This window comes from Callithrix jacchus, chromosome 14 (genome assembly GCF_049354715.1).
Source record: "Callithrix jacchus isolate 240 chromosome 14, calJac240_pri, whole genome shotgun sequence".
NCBI lineage: Eukaryota > Metazoa > Chordata > Mammalia > Primates > Cebidae > Callithrix > Callithrix jacchus.
This window is the reverse complement of record NC_133515.1, coordinates 26,262,988-26,289,416: the sequence shown is the minus strand read 5'-3', so window position 1 is coordinate 26,289,416 and position 26,429 is coordinate 26,262,988. Positions and strand designations below refer to the sequence as shown.

General features: G+C 41.7%; 1 protein-coding gene across 6 annotated transcripts in view; it reads left to right on the top strand.

Annotated features, from left to right (window-relative positions):
• The first annotated feature begins 4,573 nt into the window (after window positions 1-4,573).
• The window catches only part of RMND5A (required for meiotic nuclear division 5 homolog A), a 66,678-nt gene continuing 44,822 nt past the window's right edge, over window positions 4,574-26,429 (top strand). For all 6 annotated transcript variants that reach the window (XM_035273386.3, XM_035273385.3, XM_035273384.3 and 3 more), the window contains exons 1-2: window positions 4,574-5,081; window positions 24,158-24,300. In XM_035273386.3, the coding sequence (XP_035129277.1) occupies window positions 4,940-5,081; window positions 24,158-24,300 (285 nt within the window). In that variant the 5' untranslated portion in view covers window positions 4,574-4,939. The remainder of the gene's footprint in view (window positions 5,082-24,157; window positions 24,301-26,429) is intronic.

The window sequence follows — 26,429 nt, the reverse complement described above, 5'->3', positions numbered from 1 at the left end:
AGAAAACAAACCAAAACAAGATAAAAACTGATTTAAGTGAGAAGAAATGCTATTTTTTGCAATTCAGTATTTCTTTTAATAACACATTTTGTCAGTTTACTCTTACTTTTATATTAGTTGTGAGCTAGAGTAGTCAAGAAATTAGTAAGGTCTTTGACAACCTTGCTGATTTATTTTTATTAATATAATTATAAACGTAGCCTTTCTTACCCTTATCTTAAGTTGTATTTTGCATAAAAGCAGAGGGTTTTGAAAAATATAATTTCTCAAATTCGAGAGATGAAATTTTGTCTTTTTCTTTTTTTTTTTTTTGAGACGGAGTTTCGCTGTTGTTACCCAGACTGGAGTGCAATGGCACGATCTCAGCTCACTGCAACCTCCGCCTCCTGGGTTCAAGCAATTCTTCTGCTTCAGCCTCCCAAGTAGCTGGGACTACAGGCGTGCACCACCATGCCCAGCTAATTTTTGTATTTTTAGTAGAGATGGGGTTTCACCTTGTTGACCAGGATGGATCGATCTCTGGACCTCATGATCCACCTGCCTCAGCCTCTCAAAGTACTGAGATTACAGGGGTGAGCCACCGCGCCCGGCTGAAATTTTGCCTTTTTCTATCTTGTCTCTCCCAGGTTTAAGTCTTCTAAGAATAAATCAAAGTGAGAAGAATATGTATGAGATATGTTGAATAAGCTATTAGCTAGTGTAACCACTATTCAGAATTTCAAAAAGATGTCAAAAGCAGTTCTAAAAACTGTTTTTGTTGTTGTTGAAGAAATGTTAAGAGGACAACAAAGCTTGTTTACAAAATAGTAAATAGTTCAAGGCTAACCTGAGCAACCTCATAAGTTCAAATTGATTGGCAAAAAAAAAAAACACAAAAAACAAAATAGTAAATACAATTAGAGTTTTCTTTCATAAAAATGTGTCTATGAGTTGATGTGTATGCACAAAAAAGAACAAATTTGTGGAAATTCACCCTGAATGTTAAAACTGATTTTCTTTTCTTTTTCTAGGTCTTGGGCTTTCACGGGACTTTTATTTGTTTACTTATTTGTATTTTCTAATTTTCCTACAATAAATATGTGTTTTGGGTGAAAGACAGAAGGTTTTCTTTTTCCTTTTTTTTTTTAATGTTTACTTAAATTTTACAGAGTCAAATTTGGAGTTGGGGGGGAAGAGCAAAGTCCAGAATGAGTGTCAGTTAAAGCCTCTCCAGGCTGAACAGCATGTGGGGGCAGAAGTCCACTTGACACTACAGTAGGACTTTCTGTTTGTGTGTGTGTATGAGTTCTTTTTTGTTGTGTGATGAAAATGCAATTATAGAAAAATAATTTGCAGTTGCTCTGACAATTAAATTTGTTTCTCTGCTGTTTCCAGAGGTGCTTCTTTGACAATTCATAGTTTAGGTTTAAAGCACTTAAGCGCTGTATAGAAAGGGCCAATAAAAGTAAAGAGGGAACATAAATCTCTGCTCTTTCAAGTACTATTTTTCTCTCCCAGCTAACTCTGAAGCCTATTCTCTAATTTGTGTATTCTCTTTTCTTTAACAAACTTTTTTCATGCTGATTAAATCAGGGAAGATAAAAAGAAGTCAGCTCTGATCTGGAAGCTGATAGTCAACAAGGCACATGTTGGAAAAGTTAACTAAAAATATGGGGGCAGTATGCACTAAGGCATGAAATGACTTACAGAGGTGTTATAGCAGTTAAAGGTAGGGCTGGTAACTTTACTGCGGTCATGATCTAGAGCAGCACTTTTCAATAAAACTTTCCACAGTGATGGAAATATTTATTTCAAGCTAATTAATACAGTAGCCACCAGCCACATGTGGTTATTTGAAATATGGTTAGCACAAGTGAGGAACTTTTTAATTACCTAGCTTAAATTTCAATTTAAATAGCTGCATATAAGCCAGGCCTGGTGGCTGATGCCTATAATCCCAGCACTTTGGGAAGCCGAAGTGTGTGGATCACGAGGTCAGGAGTTTGAGACCAGCCAGGCCAATATGGTGAAACCCCATCTCTACTAAAAATACAAAAGTTAGCTGGGTGTGGTGGTGCATGCTTGTAGTCCCAGAGGCTGAGGCAGGAGAATCGCTTGAACCCAGGAGGTGGAAGTTGCAGTGAGCCAAGATCTCACCACTGCACTCCAGCTTGGGCGGCAGAGCAAGACTGTCTAAAAAAAAAAATTAGCCACATGTGGCTGGTGGCTATGGTATTGAAGAGTGCAGGCCTAGGTTCTAGAACGTGTCACTAAAGTAAGACTTGTTACTTGAAGAAAGGGAGGATTCAAAAAACAGAATAAAGCAAAGTGTTCCAAGAGAAGACAAAGTATGAATGAGCTGTACTGAAGTCATGCAGGGAGTGGGAAAGTGCTTCATGCCTGGATGGGGGCTTGTGCTCTGTTGCTACACTGGGCAGACCACATCGCTGAGGATCTGAAGCTGTAGATAATGAGGAGTTATTGATTATTTCTGATCAGTAGTAATGGCTCTTGTGCCAGGCATTTGGTTGGGTGCCTTATATGGAATATTTCATATTGAAACAACCCTTTGAAAAAAAAAAAGAACACCGAGAAAAGAGTGACTGAGCTTATCAAGGAGATCCTTGAAGAAAAAAGGAATAAACGGATTTGTCTAGGCAGTTTGGCAGTGAAAGAAATGCGTGCTCGAGGAGGGCTAAATGAAGGTTCCTCCCCTAGGTAGGTCAAACCTATTTGGCCTGAAAGCAGAAAGGAAGAACCTACTCGGCAGCCAGCAGGCCCCAATGCATGTCTTGGGAAGGGAGAAAGGAATCCTGGTCCTTTGGGTACGTGAGAATGTTCACAAAATGGTTGGTACACAGCAATACTCAGAGAAGAGTGATAGAGATTGCTGGAGCTGGATTCCTTTTTTTTTTTTTTTTTTAAATCTCAGTGAAGATTAGAGACATCTACCAAGAAAAAAGGGAAGAAAAATGGAGTGAGTAGGGAGAAGGGAGATCTGAAATAACATCAGGTGGGGCTGCACTTTTATTACCTTTTTTACTACCACCTTTATTATGTGGTTATCATGAGCCTATTACAGGCATTTACATATATTATCTCCTTTAGTATAACAATTTAGTTAAGTATTATTAATTCCAGTTATTTCTCAGTTACAAGGAAGTTAAGGCTCAAAAAGGTTATCACGTAAAAAAAAAAAAGGATTGCCTACCACCTCACGCCAGGGACTGTTCTAGGCAAAAAACTCAGACAGGCAAGGGGCCTGCCTTCATGGTTTATGGAAGTGGTGCAGACAGAAAAATAAAACATCAGATCATTTCAGAGTTTGGTGTGGAAATTAAAAAAAATGTGTTACGATATTAACGGTGGGGAGGAAGTACATTAGTGTAGCCAGGCAGGGGAGGACCGTGTAAGGGGGCAAGTCAGCTGAGAACTTTAGGATGAAAAAGGTAGGAGGAAGAGTTTTCTGGGCCAAGGAAAGGGCAAGTGCATAAGTCCTGAGGCAGGAACTAGCTGGGCTCCTGAAGAAATGCAAAGGTTAGTGCAGGCGATGCTGACCACGGAGGTCTAGGCCAAGGCTGGAGACGCCATGGCAAGCTAGGAGAAGGATTTACCCAAGGGGGTAAAGCCGATCCTATTCAATACAGGCTTCCCAGGGGGCAAGGGCCAAGCTGCCCAGCTCTCCAGCGCGGGTTCTTTCCACTGGGCTAAGCTGCCCGGCTCAGGGCTCCGGGGCGACCGTCAGGAGAGGTTCCCGGCCCCGGGGCCAAAGGGCCACTACGGCTCGCGGCGGGTGGGGAACCTGACCTCCAGAGTGTCGTAAGCTCCGGGCAACGCTGACAGACGGCGCGGGTCATTCGCAACCAACAAGCATCCCCCTCACCAGGACCCAATCACCTCCGCCTTTAATTCCCATTAGCGCCCCCGACCCGCCTCAGCACCCGCCCCCGGGCGGCCTTGCTTGGTTTTTCATCCTGGGAGGCGGATCCGTCGCCCAAAAGTTCAGAATGACTGCATCCCTTTCCCTTAAGAGCGATGAGGAGACGAAATAAATTGGGTTCAGGGCGACGTCCTATGGAAAACAGCCCTCTGTATTTTTGTCTGGTTTTCCCCCACGGCTTTCCAGAAAAGACTCGTTTCTCGGTACGCTCTCCAAGTCACCCCCTCCAACAGCGAGTTCGTTGGTTTGGCCTGTCAACCCGGATTGGCTGAAGCCTTACACCTCGGCCATGGATTGGCTTCTTACCATTCTCCGCGCCCATTGGTTGGGTTTCCCCGCTTCTGGGCGGAGTGGTGAGGGCCGGTTTCCGCCCCCTTGTTTACTGAGCGCGTAGTTGTAGCGCTCGCCGAGCTCTGGGGCTGTCTCCAAAGTTCCCTATTTAGCTCCTCCGGCCAATTGGGGCCTCGCTCCACCCTCGACCTCTCCCTCGCCCGCCTTCCGCGTGGTACGGCCCACACCTTTAGAGCTGCGGCGCGTGTGGGCGCCTGTCGCCCTCCTCCGCCCGCGATCGCCGAGCCCCCCCCCTTCGAAGGTGCGCTTGGTACGGCCCGCGCCGCCTCCTTTCCTCGCCGGGGTGGCCGTCCCTCTCCCCCCAGTCGGCGGCGCTTGGTGCCGCCCGGGAGAACCAGGTCATCCGTCGGTTCCCGTGAAAACAAAAACAATCGGCCGCGCAGCCGCGGGCACCCGAACGCCACGAGCGGGACCCGGGGACGCGGGGCCGGGTGGAGGGAGCGAACGGGGGCGGCGGCGACACGCCGGAGGGCGAGAGCGCCATGGGGCAGGCGGGCTACTGCTGCGCGGGGCTCCCCCGGCGCCGCGGCTAGTGCGCACGCCGCCTCGGCCGCCTCAGCCTCCCGCGCCGCCCGCCTGGGGGACGAGGAGCAGGACGCGGCCTCGGCAGGGCCCGGGCCGAACGGCTGCGGACACCCGGGCGCCTGGGAGCCGAGCGCCGCCTCCGGCATGGATCAATGCGTGACGGTGGAGCGTGAGCTGGAGAAGGTGCTGCACAAGTTCTCGGGCTACGGGCAGCTGTGCGAGCGCGGCCTGGAGGAGCTCATCGACTACACCGGCGGCCTCAAGCACGAGATCCTGCAGAGCCAGGGTAGGGCGCCTGTGTAGGCGCGCGGGGCAGGGCCCACCGCTCGAGCCCCGGCCCCCGCCTCCCTTGGAAGCGCGGAGGTCCCCAGACCCCTGAGACTTTTCCTCCTCTTTTCACTCGATTTACCTCGAACCTGCCGCGCGATCTCGTTGCTAATTCAGGAGTGCGAACCACCCGGAAACTCGGCCGGGAGCCGCGGGCTCCAGTCCGGATAAACGTGGGTGAGGGGGCCGTTTGCCGCACCTGCAAGGTGCCGCCTTCCTTGAGTGGGCGCCCCTGGCCCCCCGCCGGCCCCGAGGATCTCACGTGGTGCCCGCGGCTCAGTCCTGCGGGCGGGCAGTGAGCGAATCGCCTGGGATCCCAGGCTCCGAGTGATGAGGGCAGTGCAGGAATCCCTCTTCCCCCTCTGTGCCGCCCCGAATCCTTGCCCAGGAGACTTCGTCGTTTTTCCGTCTTTTTATTTTGGAAAGTCGAGCGTTATTCTTAGCTGTGGGTTAACAACAGCCGCTCCTGCAACTTATGATTTGACTGCCCTGTGGACGCAGCTCTTGTGAACTCCGCAGCGGCTCTGACGTGGTTCCTAGGAACCGTTCCGCTCCCCTATTGTAGCTTCTGATAACACCAAGGAGGAACGGGCGACGTTTGCCCAAGCACATTTTGGTACATGTTGCTAGTTACTTGCTTTGTCTGGTCAAGTTCTTCCTTTTTTAAAAAAATAGATTTTTCTGTTTCTCCTAGATTATTATTACCCCAAGCCCAGGGGACAGGTACTTTGCCAGAGTTAATTTAACGTATGAAAGCTGGTTGGGAAGGTTTTTGTTTTTTTTGTTGGTTTTTTTCAAATAACATTAAAGGTTTAGTTTCCTTACACATGAAAAATTACAGCGATGATTCCTTTTGATCAAGAAGTACAGGACTTTTTAAATGGGTTTATAAAAGAGGCTGAGGGGGCTTCTCAGTTATGGGCTGAACAGAAATTTATGTGAAGAAAGGTTGGGTAGCTGGGGGAGATGCAGATATTTGTGGCAGGTGAGATGAGGGCAGTGGTGTTAGCTGAGCTTCTCTCTCCTCCTCCATTTTTTTCACACTTTCACCCAGACTGCATTTCAGTTGAGGAAGGGTGGTGGTCCATGGGAAAAGAGTCTTAAAGCAACTTCTCATTTTAGACACTGCAGACATTTTTGTACTTTCGGAAGGAAGGAACCTGCAGTCATAGTGGATGGGATATTAATATGGAAAAAGCATTAATTCTCGTAGGAGTTGCAGTACTAATATGGAAAAACGAGCAGATTTTGGTGGCTGCCTGTGAAGGGAAATTTGACTGACGTGGTGAGGATAATATAGTTGGTACAGGGAAGTGAAGGTGGAATGGGACAGGAATCTTGGGAAGACTTTGAAATTGGTTTTGTACGTGTGAGGTAAAGTTGGAAGGGCTTAATGATGATAGAGTCCGAGGGCTCTCGTATTTACTGGTGGCTGGAGATGCATAGGTCTAAGACTGTTTTCTGATGTCATTTCTAAGAGGACAGTGGAGGGGATCACTTAGGATGCAAAGAAGAAAGACTAGGGTCTAACCACAATCTTGAATTTCCCTTGGCGCGTAGAGGGCCTAGGCTAGATAGAGCCAGCAGAAACCAAAAAGGGCGGGGTTAAGAAAAAGAGGTTGGTCGGCATTTATTTGGTTATTGGAAGTCAGCAGTTTCATAGAATTGCTAAGACAAGCCAGATTACTGGGGGTTAAGAAGAAAAACGTGATGTGAACCTAAGTGTGGGAAATACAATACAGTGATGGGAAGTGTTACCTCTGCTCCCGACCCCGCCAAGGAACCAGTGGAGGAAGAGAATGAAGGGACTGTTGGAGAGGTGGAAGGAACATTTCCTTTTTACGGACCAGGCCATAGGCAGGGTTTGAGAGGAAAACGATGCAACAGGATGTACCTTTCTTCCATGAGAGAGGATGTAAGTTGAAGGGGCATATTATTGTGGGCTTTGTTTTAGAAAATTTAGGACCACTCTCAGATGGAGAAAATGACTGTGAGGAATTGCTAAGGCAAGAATTTGTTTTTTACCTCTTCACTGGGTACTAGGGAACTTTTCTCAGAATTTATCGTCAGAAGGGTATTGGCCACACAGTATGCTATGCTGTTAAAAACAGTCTGACTTGGTGAGTTTGTGTGTTCCTTTTTCAGACTCCTAATTTTTTCCCTTTTGTCTTCCAAATTGCTAGTCTTATATTGGTATCTCTTTGATTTCCTTTAATTCTTTAATAATAGGGTTAAGTGACAAAAGGTAGTTATAAAATGTGAAAGAAAACAAATATCAAAGTGCCAGGTCTAGTTTTCAAAATAAAATCTTTTTGGTGTTCTTTTATGTGAAGATAAACATCATGCTTTGGCATCTGGGCTATGGTATTTTTGAAAACAGGTGATTTCTAAATTAAAGTTCTCTGCAGGGGATGCAGATATTACATTGAAACTTAAATATATCCTTCTCAAAGATATTTTACTGAAACCTGAGTTTGGAACTGTATTTTCAAGTTTAAAGGGAAGATTTTAGGGCTTCTGAATATACATGTCTGGGCAAATGATCCTGGTAACCTGAGAGACTCTAATTGGGACCCCTCTGTCAGGACTTCGGACCTCATTCTCTGAGATGATGTGTGGTAATATTCTTCCCAGAATCTGGTATGAATAAAACAGAATTTTTGAAGACTATGTAGGACACATCATTGTGTCATACTGGTGAATGACTGCCTGTTTCAGAAACATCCTTTAGGTAGGGTAAAGGGATTGATTCTGAGGATGAATTAGTTTTTATGTTAAAATTTTTTTTTTCCTCTCTAAAGTTGTGAGCAGACAGCTATATACTAAATGAGCTGTTGGGTTAGTGGTGGAAACAGATACATAAATAGAGTTTAATAAGCCCATTGACAACCCTCTTCTAGTTTCAGCACCCTTATTCCAGATTGTAAATACTGCCTGACTGCTGGCTGGGAGATAGTCCTGCAGTGAACCCTTAAATTTCTCAGGTGGTCTAGATCACCTTTATATTGCATGAAATTCTTTCACATAAAAGGTCTCATACATCTTTTTTAAGATGCAAGTTTCTTAATGCAAATACTCTTGGGGGAGTAAGGGTAGTAGGGGCTGGTCTCTCATACCTGGTGAATTAGTTTGTGCTCTGCCATTTAATCAACCTCTAACCTCACATCAGCCTGAGAACAGGAATATCTTTTTTTTTTTCTTTTAAATGGGGGTGCAGTGGTATCCAGCCTGCAGTGGAGAACAGTAATGGAGTATAGGGCTCTGAGAGGGAAAGTGCAGTCTTTGACTTGGTGTTATAGCCAGTTGGGGAATATTTGTGGTTCAGGGACAACACAGGTGTAATAGATATATGAAGAGGCAGTAAGAACCAGGGAGAATACTGAAGAGCTCTGCTGAGGCCCAAGCCATTCCTCTCTTTGGAGACTGACTCTAGTTCTCTTCATGTCCTTGGAACTACCTTAGAAACCTTAGGGCAGAAGACAGGAGGGTGGGGAGTGATCCAGAGCCCGCAGTGAGGTGCCCAAGGTAAAAGGAATAGAGATCACAACTTCTGTCATTTAGTTGTGCTAGCCTTTAGTGAAGAGTTTACCTGTGAGCACAAAGTTTGGTCTTAAGATCCATTGTAGTTAATGCAGGCTGGTCATTTCTAAGAGGACAGTGGAGGGGATCACTTAGGATGCAGAGAAGAAAGACTAGGGTCTAACCACAATCTTGAATTAGAGCCAGCAGAAACCGAAAAGGGCAGGGCTTAAAAAGAGAGGGTTTTATTTGGTTATTGGGAGTCAGTAACCCCCTGTGCTTGCAGTTTCCTAGAATTACTGGTGATCATTCCCAGTGTGCCTCAATCTAATTTGTATAGTGCACTGGTGCTTCTAAAACTTCACTCATACACATATGTACTCTTATTTTTCAGATGGATTCATGATTTTACTAAGTAGATTTATCTTAGGCAATATTTGTGAAGTTGTACATGTGGTATGTAGGTATTATTAGGTATAAACTACATGTTAAAATACATAACAATTAAAATATTAGTTTTCATACTGGCTAAAATTACCATTCAAATTAGTGGTATGGGAGCCACGCTTTGGATAACCCTCAGTTAACTGATAAGTAGTATGGTAAAATTTTGATTTGATTTCTGATTTTATGCCTTTTAGCATTTTTTCCTATTGGCAAATTTATTGTTTCCCATTAGCAACTCTGTGGTGGAAGGGAAGAACAGAAAAAAACTACTTATCATGTTTTTCTGGTATTCTGAATTCATACTTTGTGAAAGAAAATTAGGCAGAAATCATTGGTAATGGTTTCAGGACACATTTAAAATATACTTGGGAAAATTGCAGTTTTTGTAAGAATAAGGGACATGCAGTATTTTTTTCTGATTATTTTTAGACTATTAAGGGGAGTTCTAATATGGTTTCTGAAAGTGACTTTCAAGGAATTTTCTAAATTTAAAATTTATTAATTTTTAGTAGCTCATACATTCAAATGGTATCCATTCAAACAATGAAAAAGATAACCCCGTGAATAGTTAAGTACATTTAAATGGTATAAACTCAAATGATAGAAAAAGGATACCCAGTGAAAAATCTTTCTACTCTTGTTCTTGAACCACCTGGTTGCCCACTTCACAGACATAAATGCCAGTTTCCAGAAGAAAATTTTTGTTGTTGTTTTTTGAGACAGTCTCCCTCTGTCACCCAGGCTGGAGTGCAGTGGTGCGATCTCAGCTCACTGCAACTTCCGTCTCCTGGCTTCAAGCAATTTTCCTGCCTCAGCCTCCTCAGTAGCTGGGATTACAGGAGCCTGCCACCACACCTGGATAATTTTTTTATTTTTATTTTTAGTAGGGACAAGGTTTCAATATGTTGGTCAGGCTAGTCTTGGAATTCTGACCTCAAACAATCCACCCGCCTCAGCCTCCCAAAGTACTGAAACTACAGGCATGAGCTACTGTGCCCAACCTCCAGAAAAAATTTTAAAAGAATCTAGGGAAATGATTTGTCACTTTTCCTTTTTTCTTTAAGGTATTGGATATGTATTTCTATTTACTCGATTTAACTTTGTTAGCCATTTTTTTCCAGGCTTACTTGGGAGATAATTCTTTGTTATTTGACACCTTATTCACTTAGTTAGCTTTGTTATCTCACTTTGCAAGTTGATAAAGATGTCTTCCTCTGTGGGTGTGATCAACATATGTTGATACTATGTTAGTCCCTAAAACTCCTTTTTTCGTGTGTGTGTGTGTGTGTGTGTGTGTATGTTGTGACTTCTAGTAGTAAAACTCAGGTAAACCATAACTCCTCTCTTTATCTCTTTGGTGAATGAAAGAAACTGTTGAAAATTTGGTTACCAATTGGAGAACTGCTTCCATTTTAAAAATTTGAAGGTAACAAATGAGAAGGTAAATAGGCAAGTAAACCTGAAAGAAAAAACAACTTGTGGCGGTCACATTTTTAACTCATTTTTGTGGTGTGATATTGTATCAGTACACAGAAACCAGAGGTTGAGGGTCTCATATTAAGTATAATGCACTCTAGAATTTGGGTTGTGTATATTAAACATATGTGTTGAAAAGTTTGCTTATTTGTATATATGAATGATCTGTGCTTTTTCAGAGCCTACCAGTGTTGAATGTATTGTTTTGAATGAAAGTAAATGTATTATATCAGGGCTTGGTAGACTGGTAGTTTGTTTTACCTTTTTAGCCTTATTCTTTGGTGTACATGGAGTAGGCCATATAGCCAGGTTGCCCATTTGTTACCCAGTCTTTTGCCAAATACTAACAAGACACTTTTGAGAGAATAATGACTTTGTTTTAAATTGAATACAGTTTGGTATCTGTTTAACATCTAGTCTGGAAAATAGTGTATCAGTAGGTCATAAATAAAAGTTTAGGTGGACATTGTTCAAATATTCTAAGAGAAGAATAGACTGGTTCTCAAGTTACTTAGGCTATTTTAAGTGGTAAGAATAAAAAGTCAGTATATTGGCGTTTCCAGTTGGGTTTAGAAGTAGATTTAACTTTGTTAGCCATTTTTTTCCAGACTCACACTGGAGATAATTAATTCTTTGTTATTTGGCACCTTACTCATTTAGACTGCCAGGTGCTATAATAGTTTTTATTAAAATGGAATTTATTGGTGTATAAATAGGCTGAGGTTAGGGCCAGGCTGGCTCCAGTGTCACAAAGGATGTCATCAGGACTGATCTTGTTCTCTTCTATCAACTGTTGGCTTCATTTTCAGGGGAGTTTTCTTCACATGGGGTAGAGATGACCAGTAGAGCTCAAAAGACAGGAACATGACCATTTTGTTAGAGATAGTCCAGGATATACCTTTATTATTCTGTTTTGGAGCCTCTCCCTGAATCAGTAACTGGGGCCTGGGAGTGAGTTCTTCTGGCCACCTTGAGCTGTGCTCACCTCCTCAGGAGGTATATGGCCATATGATACGCTGTTTCTCACTTAGAGAAGAGGTAGTTCTAGAAAGGAACACTTAAACCCAGACAGGCATAATATGTGTCTATTACAGTGGAACAGCTACATACTATATCAGTAACGTTCTCTGAGATGTTTTCCTGACTAGCCTAGCCTTCTCAGCTTTTGCCTTGCTTCCTAACTATAATGTTTATATAATTCAAGTAGTGAGTTTTTAGCATGACTTAATCTATAGACTAGAGAATACAACTTGGTTCATGTTCTTCTTGGGAACTTTTTTGAAATTACTTTAATGCTTGACGTAATAAAGTTATTTTCCTAAGGTTATTTTGTGTCTTAAGTAGTTTCTAACTCTGAATAATAACATTGGTAAGGAGAAACTTGCCAACACTTCTGTGATACTATCATACTGCAGCTAATAGAGAAGTTTCTGTTGTTTTCATGTCCTTAGCCTCTTAGTTGTTAGAATGGTGAAAATAGTGTTTTAGCAAACTTTTCACTTGGAATATTAAAACTAACTTGTTTTTACTCAGGGCCCTGCTTCTTCATATGTAAGGCTTCTGAAGTCTTTGAAAATAATCCAGAAATGCAGTTTAGGGAGAATTGTGGAGGGTCCTGGCTCTGAGCTATGTGTACTTACAGACCCTTGGTATTCCAGGAGATGATGCTCTCTAACTGGCCATTTCCTTGAAAGCTCCAAGAGTAGCAGAAACTTCTGGCCTTACTCTTTAGATCAGATGTTAGCTCAGCCCTTCAAAGAACAAAGACTAGACTGGCAGGACTTGAGGATGTTGAGAAATGCAGTATGCTTTCACCATGTATGGGTGTGGTGATTGTGTGGCTGAGCTCAAAATGGTTGTTTGGGAACACTGGGGAAGCCATAGGCTTATATTACAAAGTCTTTCTCCACTTAAGATGGAGCTTTGGGTGGTGATTTCTTCTGTTTTGGGGGCACAATGTAGTATCAGGCTGTGTGTTATCTCTGAGTTTGCTGTATCTGCAGAATTCATGTGTGTTTAATTCATCTTATTGATACATGAAGACATTTGGGAGATGAGGAGAGAGTCTTTTAAAAGAAACATTATTCATGGCCCTAGTCCTCCAGGAACTTGGAGGTTAATGAGAAGATGAATCTATACTTGTGGAGTAGTACATAAAATTTTAACCCTGGGCTCAGGAGGTCTGGGTTTGAATCTTTGCACTGCCAATTTACTAGTTCTACAATTTTCTTCTTCTTCTTCCTCTTCCTTCTTCCTTCTTCTGCTTCCTCCTCCTCCTTCTTCCTCTTCCTTCTTCCTCCTCCTTCTTTCTCTTTCTCTCTCTTTTTTTTTTTTTTTGAGACCGAGTCTCGCTTGTCACCCAGGCTGGAGTCCAGTGGTATGTAATCTCAGCTCACTGCCACTTCTGCCTCTCGGGTTCAGTCGATTCTTGTGCTCCCAAGTAGCTGAGATTACAGGTATGCACACTGTGCACAGACAATTTTTGTATTTTTAGTAGCAGTGGAGTTTCACCATGTTGGCCAGGCTGGTCTTGAACTCCTAGGCTCAAGTGATCCACCTACCTCAGCCTCCAAAGTGCTGGGATTACAGGCATGAGCCACCGCACCTGGCCTGATCTACAATCTTGCTTAGCCTGTTTTTTCTTCAGTAAACTGACATCATAGAGTTATGAGAATGAAATATATAGTAGATGTTAACTGGCTTGAAATTTGTAAAACTGGGTAGATGTGTTACTTAAAAAGTCTGTGCCTTTAAGCAGTTAGTGTTAAGCACTGTTTTAGTTGAGACATTTTGAGAAATATTTAGGTGTCTTTATTACTGATTTATGTTAAATACTATTCTGTGCCCAGTGGTCTGCTTAACACTGTAAGGAATGCTGAAAAGGTTTAAGAAAGAGTCTTTAAGGAACTTAAAAGTTAGTTCAGAGACCAGACTCGTATTTGAAAGGGGAAAAAAGCAAGACTATGGCACAGTATATAACAGTGCTCCTGGTTAGTAGTATAGACACCAGTGAAGAGAGAGCGAGCCCTTAGAAAGAACTGCATGGGAGTAGATAGGCATTATTTCAAATGAACTTTAGATCATCTCATCAGAAGTTATTAATCACCATTTATATGTGGAACTAAGCAAAATTTTCATCCTCTGAGAAATTTGTGTCTGGTTAGGGAGATGAGACTGGCTTTTTTTTTTTTTTTTTTTTTTTAACAAACACACAAACAGCAGCAGCGCCCTGTAGTGCAAGGTTATATATCTAGGCCAAATGCTGCATGAGTGGTGCAGTCAAAATGGGGTAGGATTTGAGACAAGGAGAGACTCTTTTTACCTATGAGACATTTTCGTTGCGGAGATTAAATGTGGATAGTAGAAAGAAAGAGCAGATGGAGTGCCTGGAGGGGAGGATGGCAAGAACAAAGGTATAGAGGAGTGAGAGGTGAAGGACCAGATTGCAGGAAAGGCGACGAGAGCATTAAAATTGAATTGGAATCAAGTTTTGTAAAACCATGGATACCAGAGAAAGTATTAGACTGGGAAGATATTGAATGACTTTGGGGTGAGGTGGGGACATTTTGAATAAGGAGGGGACAGGGACATGATCAGAGACCAGTTGTCAGCAGTATTTAGGTTGGATTGGAGTTGGGAGTGAGGCTTTACTAGAGGCAAGAAGGCTAGTTAAGGTTAAGTGTCAACTTAGATTTGATGAAATAGGGACCTATTGGTTACTATTACCTTTGGGTATTGGTGGTAGAAGTTTAAAGGGACCTATGAAAGGGATCTTCTAAGGGAAGGAATGACCAGGACTTGGTGCATGGATGGAGTCTGGCAGAGTAGGAGAGAAGGGCAGGAAAACCCAAAGGTTAATCCAAGGTTTTAAGCATCAGTGATAGGTAGATTATTATGGAACCACGTAGAAAATAGGAAGTTTAGGAGAGGGGAACGTAGAAATCTGAGTTTGATTTTTGAATATGAAATCCAGATTCCATTGCTACAGGAAACCTAATGTGGTTCCACCGTTCATTTCAGAGATAAATGAGATGCCTAGAGATTAGGTCTCTATATTTTGAATTTGAAGGGAGTGAACAAGTTCTCTAAAATGGGACTGTCACAGACATTTAAAATCTTGTGCCTACATATTTTTTCTTCTCTCTGCAATTCTTGCCTCTTATGCTTTGAAGCCTTTCCTGTCTTCTCTGTGATCACCATTGATCTTGTTCTTGGCTCCAGGAACACTATTACTCTGTACCATGTAATTTACCTCTTAAATATTAACTTTATGTCATTTTTTCCTTATGCTTGGTTTTGCAGCACACTGTGCCTCTGATTTGATGCAGTGGTCTTTAATAACCTCTCTGGATCAGAATCCTTGTCTGTCAGTCTGCTGTTCTCTGAAAGGTCAGAGGTTGAACACCAAATACCATACTTTCTTTTACTTTGCAAATTTACCAGCTACTAATCTACTGAAAAAAATTTGTTTTGTTTTCAGTGTGTGCCTCCTCCAGAATGAAATGAATATGTTCTACTTGTGCCTTCCTCTGAGTAAATCTCTGTTAAGCAGCTGCTGTGTCCTAGGTGCTGAGGTAGCACAAGAAGCCCACAGTTTGAATAGGCCACAGTTTATTTTACTATGGACAAAATGAAATAGTCCTTTATTTTTCTTAAAATATCAACGTTACCTTTTCAAGTTTCGGATTTTTCTGTTCTAATACTTTGCAAGGATATCCATGGTCACCTTACCAGTGACTTTTCTAGAGTCAGTCCTAGACCATTTTGTCCTTTATCTTCCTTATTCCCAGTCTAAATTTCTTAAATCTGTGTAGAAACCGATAACATGGGAAAAGTATCTTGAACACTGCTCACACAGGCCTTCACCACTCAATAATGTTAATTGAATCTAAATGTCATAGTTCTACCTTCCTTTGACTTTTTTTTTCTGTTTTGTCTTGGTTTCATTTTGTTTATTTTAAGGCATTAAGACTTTTATAACAGTGGTGTATCATAGATGCATCCTCCCCCGCAGCCTTCTCAGTGATGCCTAATACTCTTAGCTTTCTGATTTTAATGTTTTTATTTAAATAATCTAGGATGAATTCTGGAGTATTATCTCTATGAGGTCTGAGTGTTCATTTATGTATAGTTAGGTTTGTTTCCTAAATGGATTTCTTTGTATTTATCTGCATCAAAACTTGTGTTCTTGCTTTCCACTTAATTCTAAATTTAAGATCTCTGTCCATTTTATGCAAGTGGAGTTAACTTTTTATAACTCGGAATAGCTCAAATGCAATACGTATAATATTTATAAACTTGGATATTTTAATTTTTTTTCTGCCTACTAGATATTCATTAAAATGTCAAGCCAGGTCTTAGTGATTTCTGGGGAATTTTATTTCTCTGAAAATGGTCTTAGGTGGTGATATTTTCAGCCTTTTTGAAAATCATCATTATAACAATACCTTTTTATATTGTGCCTCTCTATTTTTTATAAAGACCCACTCTAGTATGGTGGGTCTCATCTCTCATGTATTTGACTTGTGGGCAGCATGTATTTCATGGTGTAATTGACACCTTTAAACTACCTTTTATAGACCAAACTAAAACTTTTTATTATCTGCTGATGAGCAGACATTTCAGGCTACAACATAGTGTGCTGCCTACCAGCCAGCTGTTTAGTTTTAGCAATGCTATCTTTCACAATGTGTTTGTGCAGTTGAGTTCCCTCCCCTCATATCATAAAAATAAGTGGCAGACAAAAATTAAAAGTGCAAATACTGAGTAAAGATGAGAAACATACTTGTCAATATTAATGGTGTATTCATCTTGATTGTATTAATGTGAGCCAAAATAGTGGGTAAATTTTGTGACGGAGCTAGACATGAGATTTTTTTTTTTTTTTAAGTTTTGTGATCAGAAGGGAAGAAAATGAAAGCAAATGTACAAAATGCTAAAACTGTATTGAAGGTATAACCAAGATAGAACTAGGGATTTTACCATTTTTAGCTTTGTGCAAGACAGTCACCTTTTTGATATATAAGTTTATTTTACCTTCCTGTATTGTGACTTATTTTATAGGATGACATAATTATACTAGAGATGTTTCATTACATCTTTGACAAATGTTGGGATAGTTTTGTAAAAAAGAAATTGTCTCGGCCTGGCGTGGTGGCTCACGCCTGTAATCCAAGCACTTTGGAGGCCAAGGTGGGCGGATCACCTGAGGTCGGGAGTTCAAGACCCGTCTGACCAACATGGTAAAACCCCATCTTAATAAATAAATAAATAATAAGAAAAAGAAATTGTCTCAAAAGTGACTTGAGTCAGAGCACAAGCCCATTAATTTCTGGGGGGCGGGCAGGGGGAGAGGTCATTCTTTGGAAGAGAGAAGGAACTTAGAACTGATGCGGGGGGACTCTTTTGTGAATGTGTCCTATTTGAAAATTGGTGTGCATGTATGTGTGTGTTTGTGTTGATCTTGCATACTGTAACCTTGTTGAACTCTCACCTATTCTTGGATTGTGTTTGTGTGTAGATTCCTTGGGATTTTCTACTTAGGCAATAATGTTGTTGACAAATAGGGACAGAATTATTTCCTAACTAACTTGGTATTTGGAGAACATAGGGTGCAGTGCTATTGTATAGTAGACACTAAACATTCTGTAAGAGAGTGAGGGATCAGTAAACTGGTGAGTGAAACTGCTGGCAGTTTCAGAGGGTGTTGGTAGTACCAGACAGTCTTCAATGCTGGGTTTGAAATTGAGATTATGTAAGACATAATTAATTATTTTCATACTCTTTTGGTAACTAGTTACTGAATGTATAGTATATGCCAGTTACTATGCTAAATGTTGGGTGTTAGTCATATATCCTACCAAAGTTAATTTCATGGGAGTAATAGACAAATAACTTTTTACAACAAAGTATGAAACTCTTATAAGGAAGTATAGGATACTATGGAAACAAATATTTTTCTAGTTTATTGTTCCTGTGAAACTAGTGGGCATATATCCTAAAATGGCAAAGCAATAAGGCCCAAGGGCAAAACTTGAAAAATTTGAGAGGGTTATGCTTAAAATCTATTTATATAATAAAAGGTGCTGTTCTGTTGTACTGAAATGTTTAACTTAATAAACCAACATATGTAGCTGGTCTACATATGTTGGTTCTTTGATGGCATTGAGCATGCTAATTCTTACACTTGTTTAATCATAAAAGTGACTTTAAAAAGTACTTTTAACTATCCAGTGATAAGTGAGCATCGCCTCAGAACTGTTTCTTTTAGGCTCATTTATTACGTCTGGGTCACCTGGGTTTTTCGCATTGGAAGACACAGTTATTGCAGGACTTTCTCCTGGGTAACAGGTGACCACTGCAGTGGCCAACCTGGATGTAGTTATGGTGGAGATGGCTGTCACAATAATTCCCAACTTTTCTTCTAGAACTGAATCCAGTTAGATTTCTTTCACATAAAGGTTCTAGAAGCAGATTGTTTTTTCATACAGAGAGATCAAAAGAACATTAGAACTCTCCCAGTAGGACTTAGAAGTTTGGTTGACTCTGTCAGTTTGGTCATTACAGTGATTTTCAAACCTGTTTTTACCTTTGGCTGCTTTCCACTGAATCCATTTGCAAATGCATTAGTGGAATCTTTCTTTCTTAACAGGGCTTTCCCAGGGTTCTCTTTCAAATTATTCCATTCTGCTTTTCTTGAGTTTCCAAATACCTTGTAGAAATTATTTTTCCTTGGAGCATTCTGAGAACTTTCAGTGTTAATTAATTGACCATAAACTGCTTGTATCTGTCATTCATAAAATTGAAAACCAAAAAGTAGAGGAATTTGTCGATGGTGAAGGAAGTAAAGGAGGTAACAAACAGCACCAAACTCCGGATATGTAAGTTACTACGATTTGAATATATCAACGGATTTCAAGGTTTGGTGTGTGGAAGTTCAGTCATAAATTCTAGGTGACCTCTCTCCTCCAGCTCGGCTTCTCCTTTTTTATTTTCATTAATGTATTTTTTTTTGAGACGGAGTTTCGCTTTTGTTACCCAGGCTGGAGTGCAGTGGCGTGATCTCGGCTCACTGCAACTTCTGCCTCCTGGATTCAGGCAATTCTCCTGCCTCAGCCTCCTGAGTAGCTGGGACTACAGGCACACGCCACCATGCCCAGCTAATTTTTTGTATTTTTAGTAGAGACGGGATTTCACCATTTTGACCAGGATGGTCTCGATCTCTTGACCTTGTGATCCACCCGCCTCAGCCTCCCAAAGTGCTGGGATTACAGGCTTGAACCACCGCGCCTGGCCCATTAATGTATTTTTTTGAGACCGAGTCTTGCTGTTATCGAGACTGGAGTGCAGTGACGTAGTCTCGGCTCACTACAGCCTCTGCCTCCTGGGTTCAAGCTATTCTCTTGCCTCTGCCTCCCTAGTAGCTGGGATTACAGGTGCCTACCAGCACAGTTGGCTAATTTTTATATTTTTAGTAGAGACGGGGTTTCACTGTATTGGCCAGGTTGGTCTCAGACTCCTGACCTCCCAAGTGATCAGCTTGTCTTGGCCTTCCAACGTGCTGAGATAACAGGCATAAGCCACCGCACCTGCCACCCTTTTAATTTTTTTATTTTTCCTACCTTGTTGTCTACTAGTCGTAGAAATAAATGTGTCTGGATGGATAGGAGGTATGACTTCCTTTTTAAAAATATTTTCTTTATTTCCAAAATAAATGCAGTACTTATTAACAGTAACTCTCCATTCCCACCCTGCCTCTCCCCACTCCAACTATCATTAATCTATGTCTGTCTCTCTAGATTTGTCTGTTCTGTACATTTCACATAAATGGAATGACACAATGTGTGGCATTTTGTGTCTGGCTTATTGAATACTTAATGTAAGTTTTCTTTTTTTTTGAAACGGAGTCTTGTTCTGTCGCCAGGCTGGAGTGCAGTGACATGATCTTGACTCACTGCAACCTCTGCCTCCCAGGTTCAAGCAATTGTCCTGCCTCAGTCTCCCAAGTAGCTGGGATTACAGGCACGCACCACCACGCCTAGCAGAAACTGTGTTAGTAGAGACGGGGTTTCACCATTTTGGTCAGGCTGGTCTCAAACTCCTGACCTTGTGATCCGCCTTCCTTGGCCTCCCAAGGTGCTGGGATTACAGGCATGAGCCACCATGCCCAGCCTAATGTAATATTTTCAAGGTTCATCTGTGTCGTATGTATCGGTACCTCAATTCCTTTAATGACTGAATAATCCATTGTCTATCCACTTATCATTTGGAGGTTTGGTTTGTTACCAGTTTTTGTCTTAGCAATAATGCTACTGTGAACATTCTGATTCAGGTTTTTGAGTGGACATGTTATTTGTTCTTTGGGGTATATAACTAGGATATAATTAGGAATGGAATTTCTGGGTCATGTGATAACTGTTTAACTCTCAGAAGAACTGACAAATTGTTTTCTATGGTTTCTGCACCATTTTATATTTCACTAGCAGTGGTTAAGGCTTTGAATTTCTCCACATCCTATCTAACACTTGTTATTGTGTTTTCCTGATATCCAGTCTAGTGGGTATGAAGTAGTATCTCATTGTAGTTTTGATTTTCATCTCATAATGACCAATAATATTGAGTATCTTTTGGTTATTTGTATATCTGCTTTTGAAAAATGTCTTTGAGCTTTTTTTTTTTTTTTTTTTAAGGTAGGGTCTTACTCTGTCATCCAGGCTGGAATGCAGTGGTGCAGACATAGCTCACTGCAGCCTCAACCTCCTGGGCTCAAGGGATCCACTTGCCTCAGTCTCCCTAGTTGCTGAGACTACAGACATGAGCCATTGTGCCCAGCCACATTTTTTGTATTTTTTATAGAGACAGGATCTCGGCTTGTTTCCCAGGCTGGTCTCGAACTCCTGGGCTCAAGTGGTTCTCTCACATTGGCCTCTGAGAGTGCTGGGATTACAGGCGTGAACTGTGCCTGGTACTTTGCCCATTTTTCATCGCACTGATTATCTTGTTATTGTTGAGCTTTAAGAGTTCTTTATATATTCTGGATACTTGACCCTTATTAGAATGTGATTTGCAAATATTTGCTTCCCTTCTATTAATTGTCTTTTTACTTTATTGATGGTGTTTGAAACACAAAAGTTTTTAATTTTGATGAAGTCATTTTAATTATTTTTTTGGTTGCTTGTGCTTTTGGTGTCATATCTGAAAAAACATTGCCTAATTCAAGGTCAGAAATGCATCTGTTTTTTTTTTTTCCTAAGAATTTGATAGTTTCAACTCTTACATTTTGGGTCTTTATTCCATTTGAGTTAATTTTTATTTTTGTTTTTATTTTTTTGAGACAGGGTCTCGCTCTGTTGCCCAAACTGGAGTATAGTGGCATGCTCATGGCTCACTGCAGCCTTGACCTTCTGGGCTCAAGCAAATTCTCCCAGCTCAGCCTCCCTGGAAGCTTGAACTACCAGCGTGCACCACCGCCCCCTGCTAATTTTTGTATTATTTGTAGGGATGAAGTTCTGTCATGTTGCCCAAGGTAGTCTCAAACTCCTGGGCTCAAGCAATCTATCCACTTCAGGCTCCCAAAGTGCCTTTATTACAGGCATGAGCCACTGCACTCAGCTCATTTGAATTAGTTTTTATATACTCTTTGATCCTTTTACGTGTGGATATCTTGTTGTCCCAGTACCATTTGTTGAATATGGCTTTAAAACCAAAACTATTCTTGTCCTCACTTTATTTATCATCAATTCAGATACTCATATGTCTTGCACATTTGCAGGCACTATTAATATAAAACTGGAGTATACAATTTACAATAAGGAATTGGTGTTCCCTTGGGGGCTAATGTTTAGTAGAGACTGATGATGGTATATATACATGAAATTGCTAAAATGGTTTATAATTAAGTGCTGGGGAAGTAGGGGAGAGATGGGAAGTTACCAGGAATTCAGAAGAGGGAGTAAGTCTGTGGTCAGATGGGTTCATAGAGAAGATGAAGCTATTGAGGTTAGGTATGCTTTAGGTTCAAAAAGATCAGAAATGGCCAGAACAGAGCTGTTGAAGCAATTAGATTCTTTTTGGTCCAAGGAGTGTATGGAACACCTTGGACCATACACCTTTTACTCTGTCAGAGTAAAAGCATACTTTTTTTTTTTTTTTTTTAGCACTCAGAAAATGATTTGGTTCCAATACAAGTGTAAGTCTTTACAATGCCAAAGAGATCCTACCAAACCAGGACCATTATGTCTTAGACCTCTTCTCCTACTTTCCTTGGCCAGAAATCCACTTTTGACACACTGACGTCTTTTCTTTATGAATAGTCTAGGTGTGTTCTTGCAATAGGACTTTTCTCCTCTCAGCCTGGCATGCTTTTCCCCAAAGTAGCCAGCCATGTGGTAATTCCTTCACTTTCTCAAGTCTTGGCTCCAGTGTCATCTACTCAGTGAAGGCCACCATGCTGGCAGTGTTTTAAAGTTGCGGTTGCTCCAACCACGCACACTCCCCGTCTCCTTTACCCTGCTTTTTACCCCCAGGTAGGATGTATCATCTTTTGTTGTAGTATATAATTTGCTTATTTTTTGTGTTATGTCTCCTGCTAGCAGGTGAGTTCTTGGGCATGGTTTTTTAGTAATTTTGTTTCACTGCTGTACCTGTCACATAGTGAGTGCTCAATAAATATTGGTTAAATGAGTGGACATCCTAGGGATGTTGTACTCTTCGGCTCCTTGTTGAAATTCTCAGGTGCCATCCCAGACCTACTAAATGAGAAACTCTGGGGATGGGGTCCAGTTACTTTGTTTTAACTTTAAGGCCTCCAAGTGATTCTGATGTAAATTAAAATTTAAGAACTTCGGCTATATAATGTTGATTAGGATTTCAGATACCAGGCCTGTTGCTTACAGGTGGAATATGTAGGTACAGAGATAAATGACAAATACCTTAACTGGATTTGTTCTCTCTGTCTCTTTTTCTCCCGTCTCCTCCTTTTTTTCCTGCTATAGGAACAAAATTTGGAGGGAGGTAGCTCAGGGAAAGAGGATGTAAACTGCAGTAACTTTCAGTTGATCATGTGTGTCAGGGGTCTTCATAACCACCCTTAGGTTCCAGTGATTCATTAAAAGGACTCACACAATTCAGCATATAATCATACTGTCTTAATTAAAGTTTATTACAGCAAATAATACAAAGCAAAATCACCAGTTACTCATGGGGCAAAAATCCGAAGTCCAAAGTTAGGGAGTAGGTGCCCCAGTGACCAGCCCCCAATAAAAGCCCTAGGCACTGAGCTTCTAATGAGTTTCTCTGGTAGGCAACACTTAACACTTCTCATAACCCATTACTGGAGGAATTAAGCATGTTCTGTGTGACTCCACTGGGAGAGGACTATTGGAAGCTTTCTCCATGCCAGGAGAAAGCCAGGTACTCGCTGCCTATAATGTACCAAAATTCTAGATTCCCAGAAGGAATGCAGGTGTTCACCATAAACCACACTGTACAAAAGTTTAGGCATAATGGGCCATTCTTTTCAATTAGGGCAGGGGTCCCCACACCCGCAACTGTGGACCAGTACCTTTATGTGGCCTGTTAGGAACCAGGCTGCACAGCAGGAGGCGAGTGGCCCTGAAGGAGCATTAATGTCTGAGCTCCACCCCCTGTCAAATCAGCCACAGCATTAGATTCTCCTTGGAGCCCGAACCCTGTTGTGAACTGCACATCCGAGGGATCTAGATCGTGTGCTCCTTATGAGAATCTAACTAAGCCTAATCTGAGGTGAGAACAGTTTCATCCCAAAACCATTCCCGCCCCCTCCCAAGTAGCTGGGATTACAGGCACCCGTCAGCACATCTGGCTAATTTTTGTGTGTTTTCAGTAGAGACAGGGTTTCTCTACGTTGGCCAGGCTGGTCTCAAACTCCTGACCTTGTGATCTGCCTGCCTCGGACTCCCAAAGTGCCTTTATCCTTGGAAGAAATGTCTTCTACGAAACTGGTCCCTAGTGCCAAAAAGGTTAGGGAATGCTCAGTTAGGGAATGGTGGGAACACTCCTAAGTTTCTATTTGCTAAGAGCCGACTTTGTAAGCAGGACTTTCTAAGAGTAGCAGTCTGTAACCTGCTGTGTTTGGCATATGCTCTTTTCTGCACAACATGGTATTCAGAGAAGTTTGTTTTCTTCTACTCCTTTATGTGGGATATGAAGCATTTGCACTAAATCATCTCTCTCGAGGAGTTTAGTAACAACCAGAACGTTTTGAGAATGATTTCAAAGTATAACTGGGTTTAATAAGTGAGTTTATTCACTTAGACATATTTTCTTAAAAACAATACTGCCTTGATAGTATTATTCACAGTCTGTACTTATTTTTGTAATGAGAAAAATCATTCCTTTTATAGTAAAATTTTCTTTTTCCAAAAATAAGAAAATTGTATCTTTCTTAGTATCCATTTGAAAAATAACATCTATGAACATGACCATCAGCTTCAAAGCAGATACTAATTTTTCTTTACTTTTCTTCCATCTTTCATGGTCCAAAAGGCCTATTTGAAACTTGCAATCTTTGAGTTTTAGTGAGTAACCAATCTTACTTTTTTAATTTTTTTATAGGCCAAGATGCTGAATTATCAGGGACACTTTCACTTGTTTTGACACAGTGCTGTAAAAGAATAAAGGATACCGTTCAAAAATTGGCCTCGGACCACAAAGACATCCACAGCAGTGTTTCTCGTGTTGGAAAAGCCATTGATAAGGTATGGTATTGAAGGAAATATTTTGTATTTTTAAGCATCATTGTCTTTCTTCTGTCGGTACTTAGATAACACTAGCTTTCACAAATTACTTTATGCTATTCCTATTTTGTTTGCTTTTGATAACCTATGCAGGTCTAGTTTTACTATGTTATTCTTATTAAAGTTCCCTGTTACTATTATTTAAAAAATAAAAGCAAAATTAAAAACCCCCTCCTTTTATAGCTTTGTTGTTTATTCATTTGCATACGTGACTGGAGCTCTTAGGGTCATGATGAATAAAGTTCCAAAGAAATTTTTTTTTTGAGGTGGAGTCTCACACTGTCCCCTGGGCTAGAGTGCAGGGGCACGATCTTGCCTCACTGCAGCCTCTGCCTCCCAGGTTTAAGTGATTCTCCTTGGCTTAGCCTCCCAGGTAGCTGGGATTACAGGCACCCATCACCACACCTGGCTAATTTTTTTGTGTTTTCAGTAGAGACGGGGTTTCTCTATGTTGGCCAGGCTGGTCTCAAACTCCTGACCTTGAGATCTGCCTGCCTCGGACTCCCAAAGCGCTGGAACAGGCGTGAGCCACCTCTCTCTGCCATTCCAAAGAAATTTTAACCTAGCATGTGGGAGTTTGTTTACCAGTAGTACCTTTTCCTAATTCCCTGGCTGTGAGTCTATCTCTGTTATGGGATGGTTAGAGTAACAATCTTGTATCAGTCTCCCCTGAATCGTCCTAACTCTTTTCCTTCTATGGATATCCCAGCTACTTTTTAATTTTGCTTTATCCTGTTTGGTCACCACCAATTCAGGTCCTCCCAGCCTTCACAACAGGCTGCCCAGAGCTTACGCAACTACCAGGTTCAAATTAAAAGAACTCCTGGAATCCTCCTGCCAGTGCTGCCATCCTGGCCTTAGGGGCAGTGGCCTCCGGGCCCCCATGAGGAGAACTCCCAGGGCTACTAAATCCTTGCTGGTGGTGATGGTTTCTTATGTGGGGGGATATGGCTGAGCGCTGACTTTGGAAGCCGGGGCTGGTGGGCCTCTGCGATTCGCAGAGAACATCATGGGCAGGAGTGAGGATGACCAGGTCCCTCCACTGGTAGGGGTGGGCAGGCACGGGCCGCTGGTGGTCCGTGCCGACTCCCAAGGTCCAGTGTCTAGCAGTAATCTGTGAAAATGTTCGCTATACACTTGATCTGGAGAACCCCACAAAGTCATGCAAATCAGGAGGTTCCAATCCTCGTGTTCACTTAAGAACACACGTGAAACTGCCCACGCCATCAAGGGTATGCATATATAAAAAGCCACGAAGTATCTGAAAGATGTCACTTTACAGAAACAGTGTGTACCATTCAGACGTTACAATGGTGGAGTTGGCAGGTGTGCCCAGACCAAGCAGTGGGGCTGGACACAAGGTCGATGGCCCAAAAAGAGTGCTGAATTTTTGCTGCACATGCTTAAAAATGCAGAGAGTAATGCTGAACTTAAGGGTTTAGATGTAGATTCTCTGGTCATTGAGCATATCCAAGTAAACAAAGGACCCAAGATGCGCCGCCAGACCTACAGAGCTCATGGTCGGATTAACCCATACATGACTTCTCCCTGCCACATTGAGACAGTCCTTACCAAAAGGAACAGATCATTCCTAAACCAGAAGGGGAGGTTGCCCAGAAGAAGATATCCCAGAAGAAACTGAAGAAACAAAAACTTACGGCACAGGAGTAAATTCAGCATTAAAATAAATGCAACTAAAAGGAAAAAAAAAAAGAACTCCTGGAAGACTTAAGTCAATGGAGTCTCATATGAAACAGCCTACACGGAATTCCTCATGTATGTGAGAAGCCCATTCATAATGTCTAGGTACTTCCAATGGAGAAACAGCTTCCTCTTCAGCTAAGGCCAAGTAGATGCCAAAAATATGGGGAGAAAATGTACTGAAAGATGTTAGGGAACTGAGCTACAAGATCCAGGCTTCCTCTGTGGCGGTAGACTACAGTACCACAAACACTATTCAGTATCAACTAAATAATATAGTTTATTTTTTTATTTTTGAGATGGAGTCTTGCTCTGTCACCCAGGCTGGAGTGCAGTGGTGCAATCTCGGCTCACTGCAACCTCCGCCTCCTGGGTTCTCCTGCCTCAGC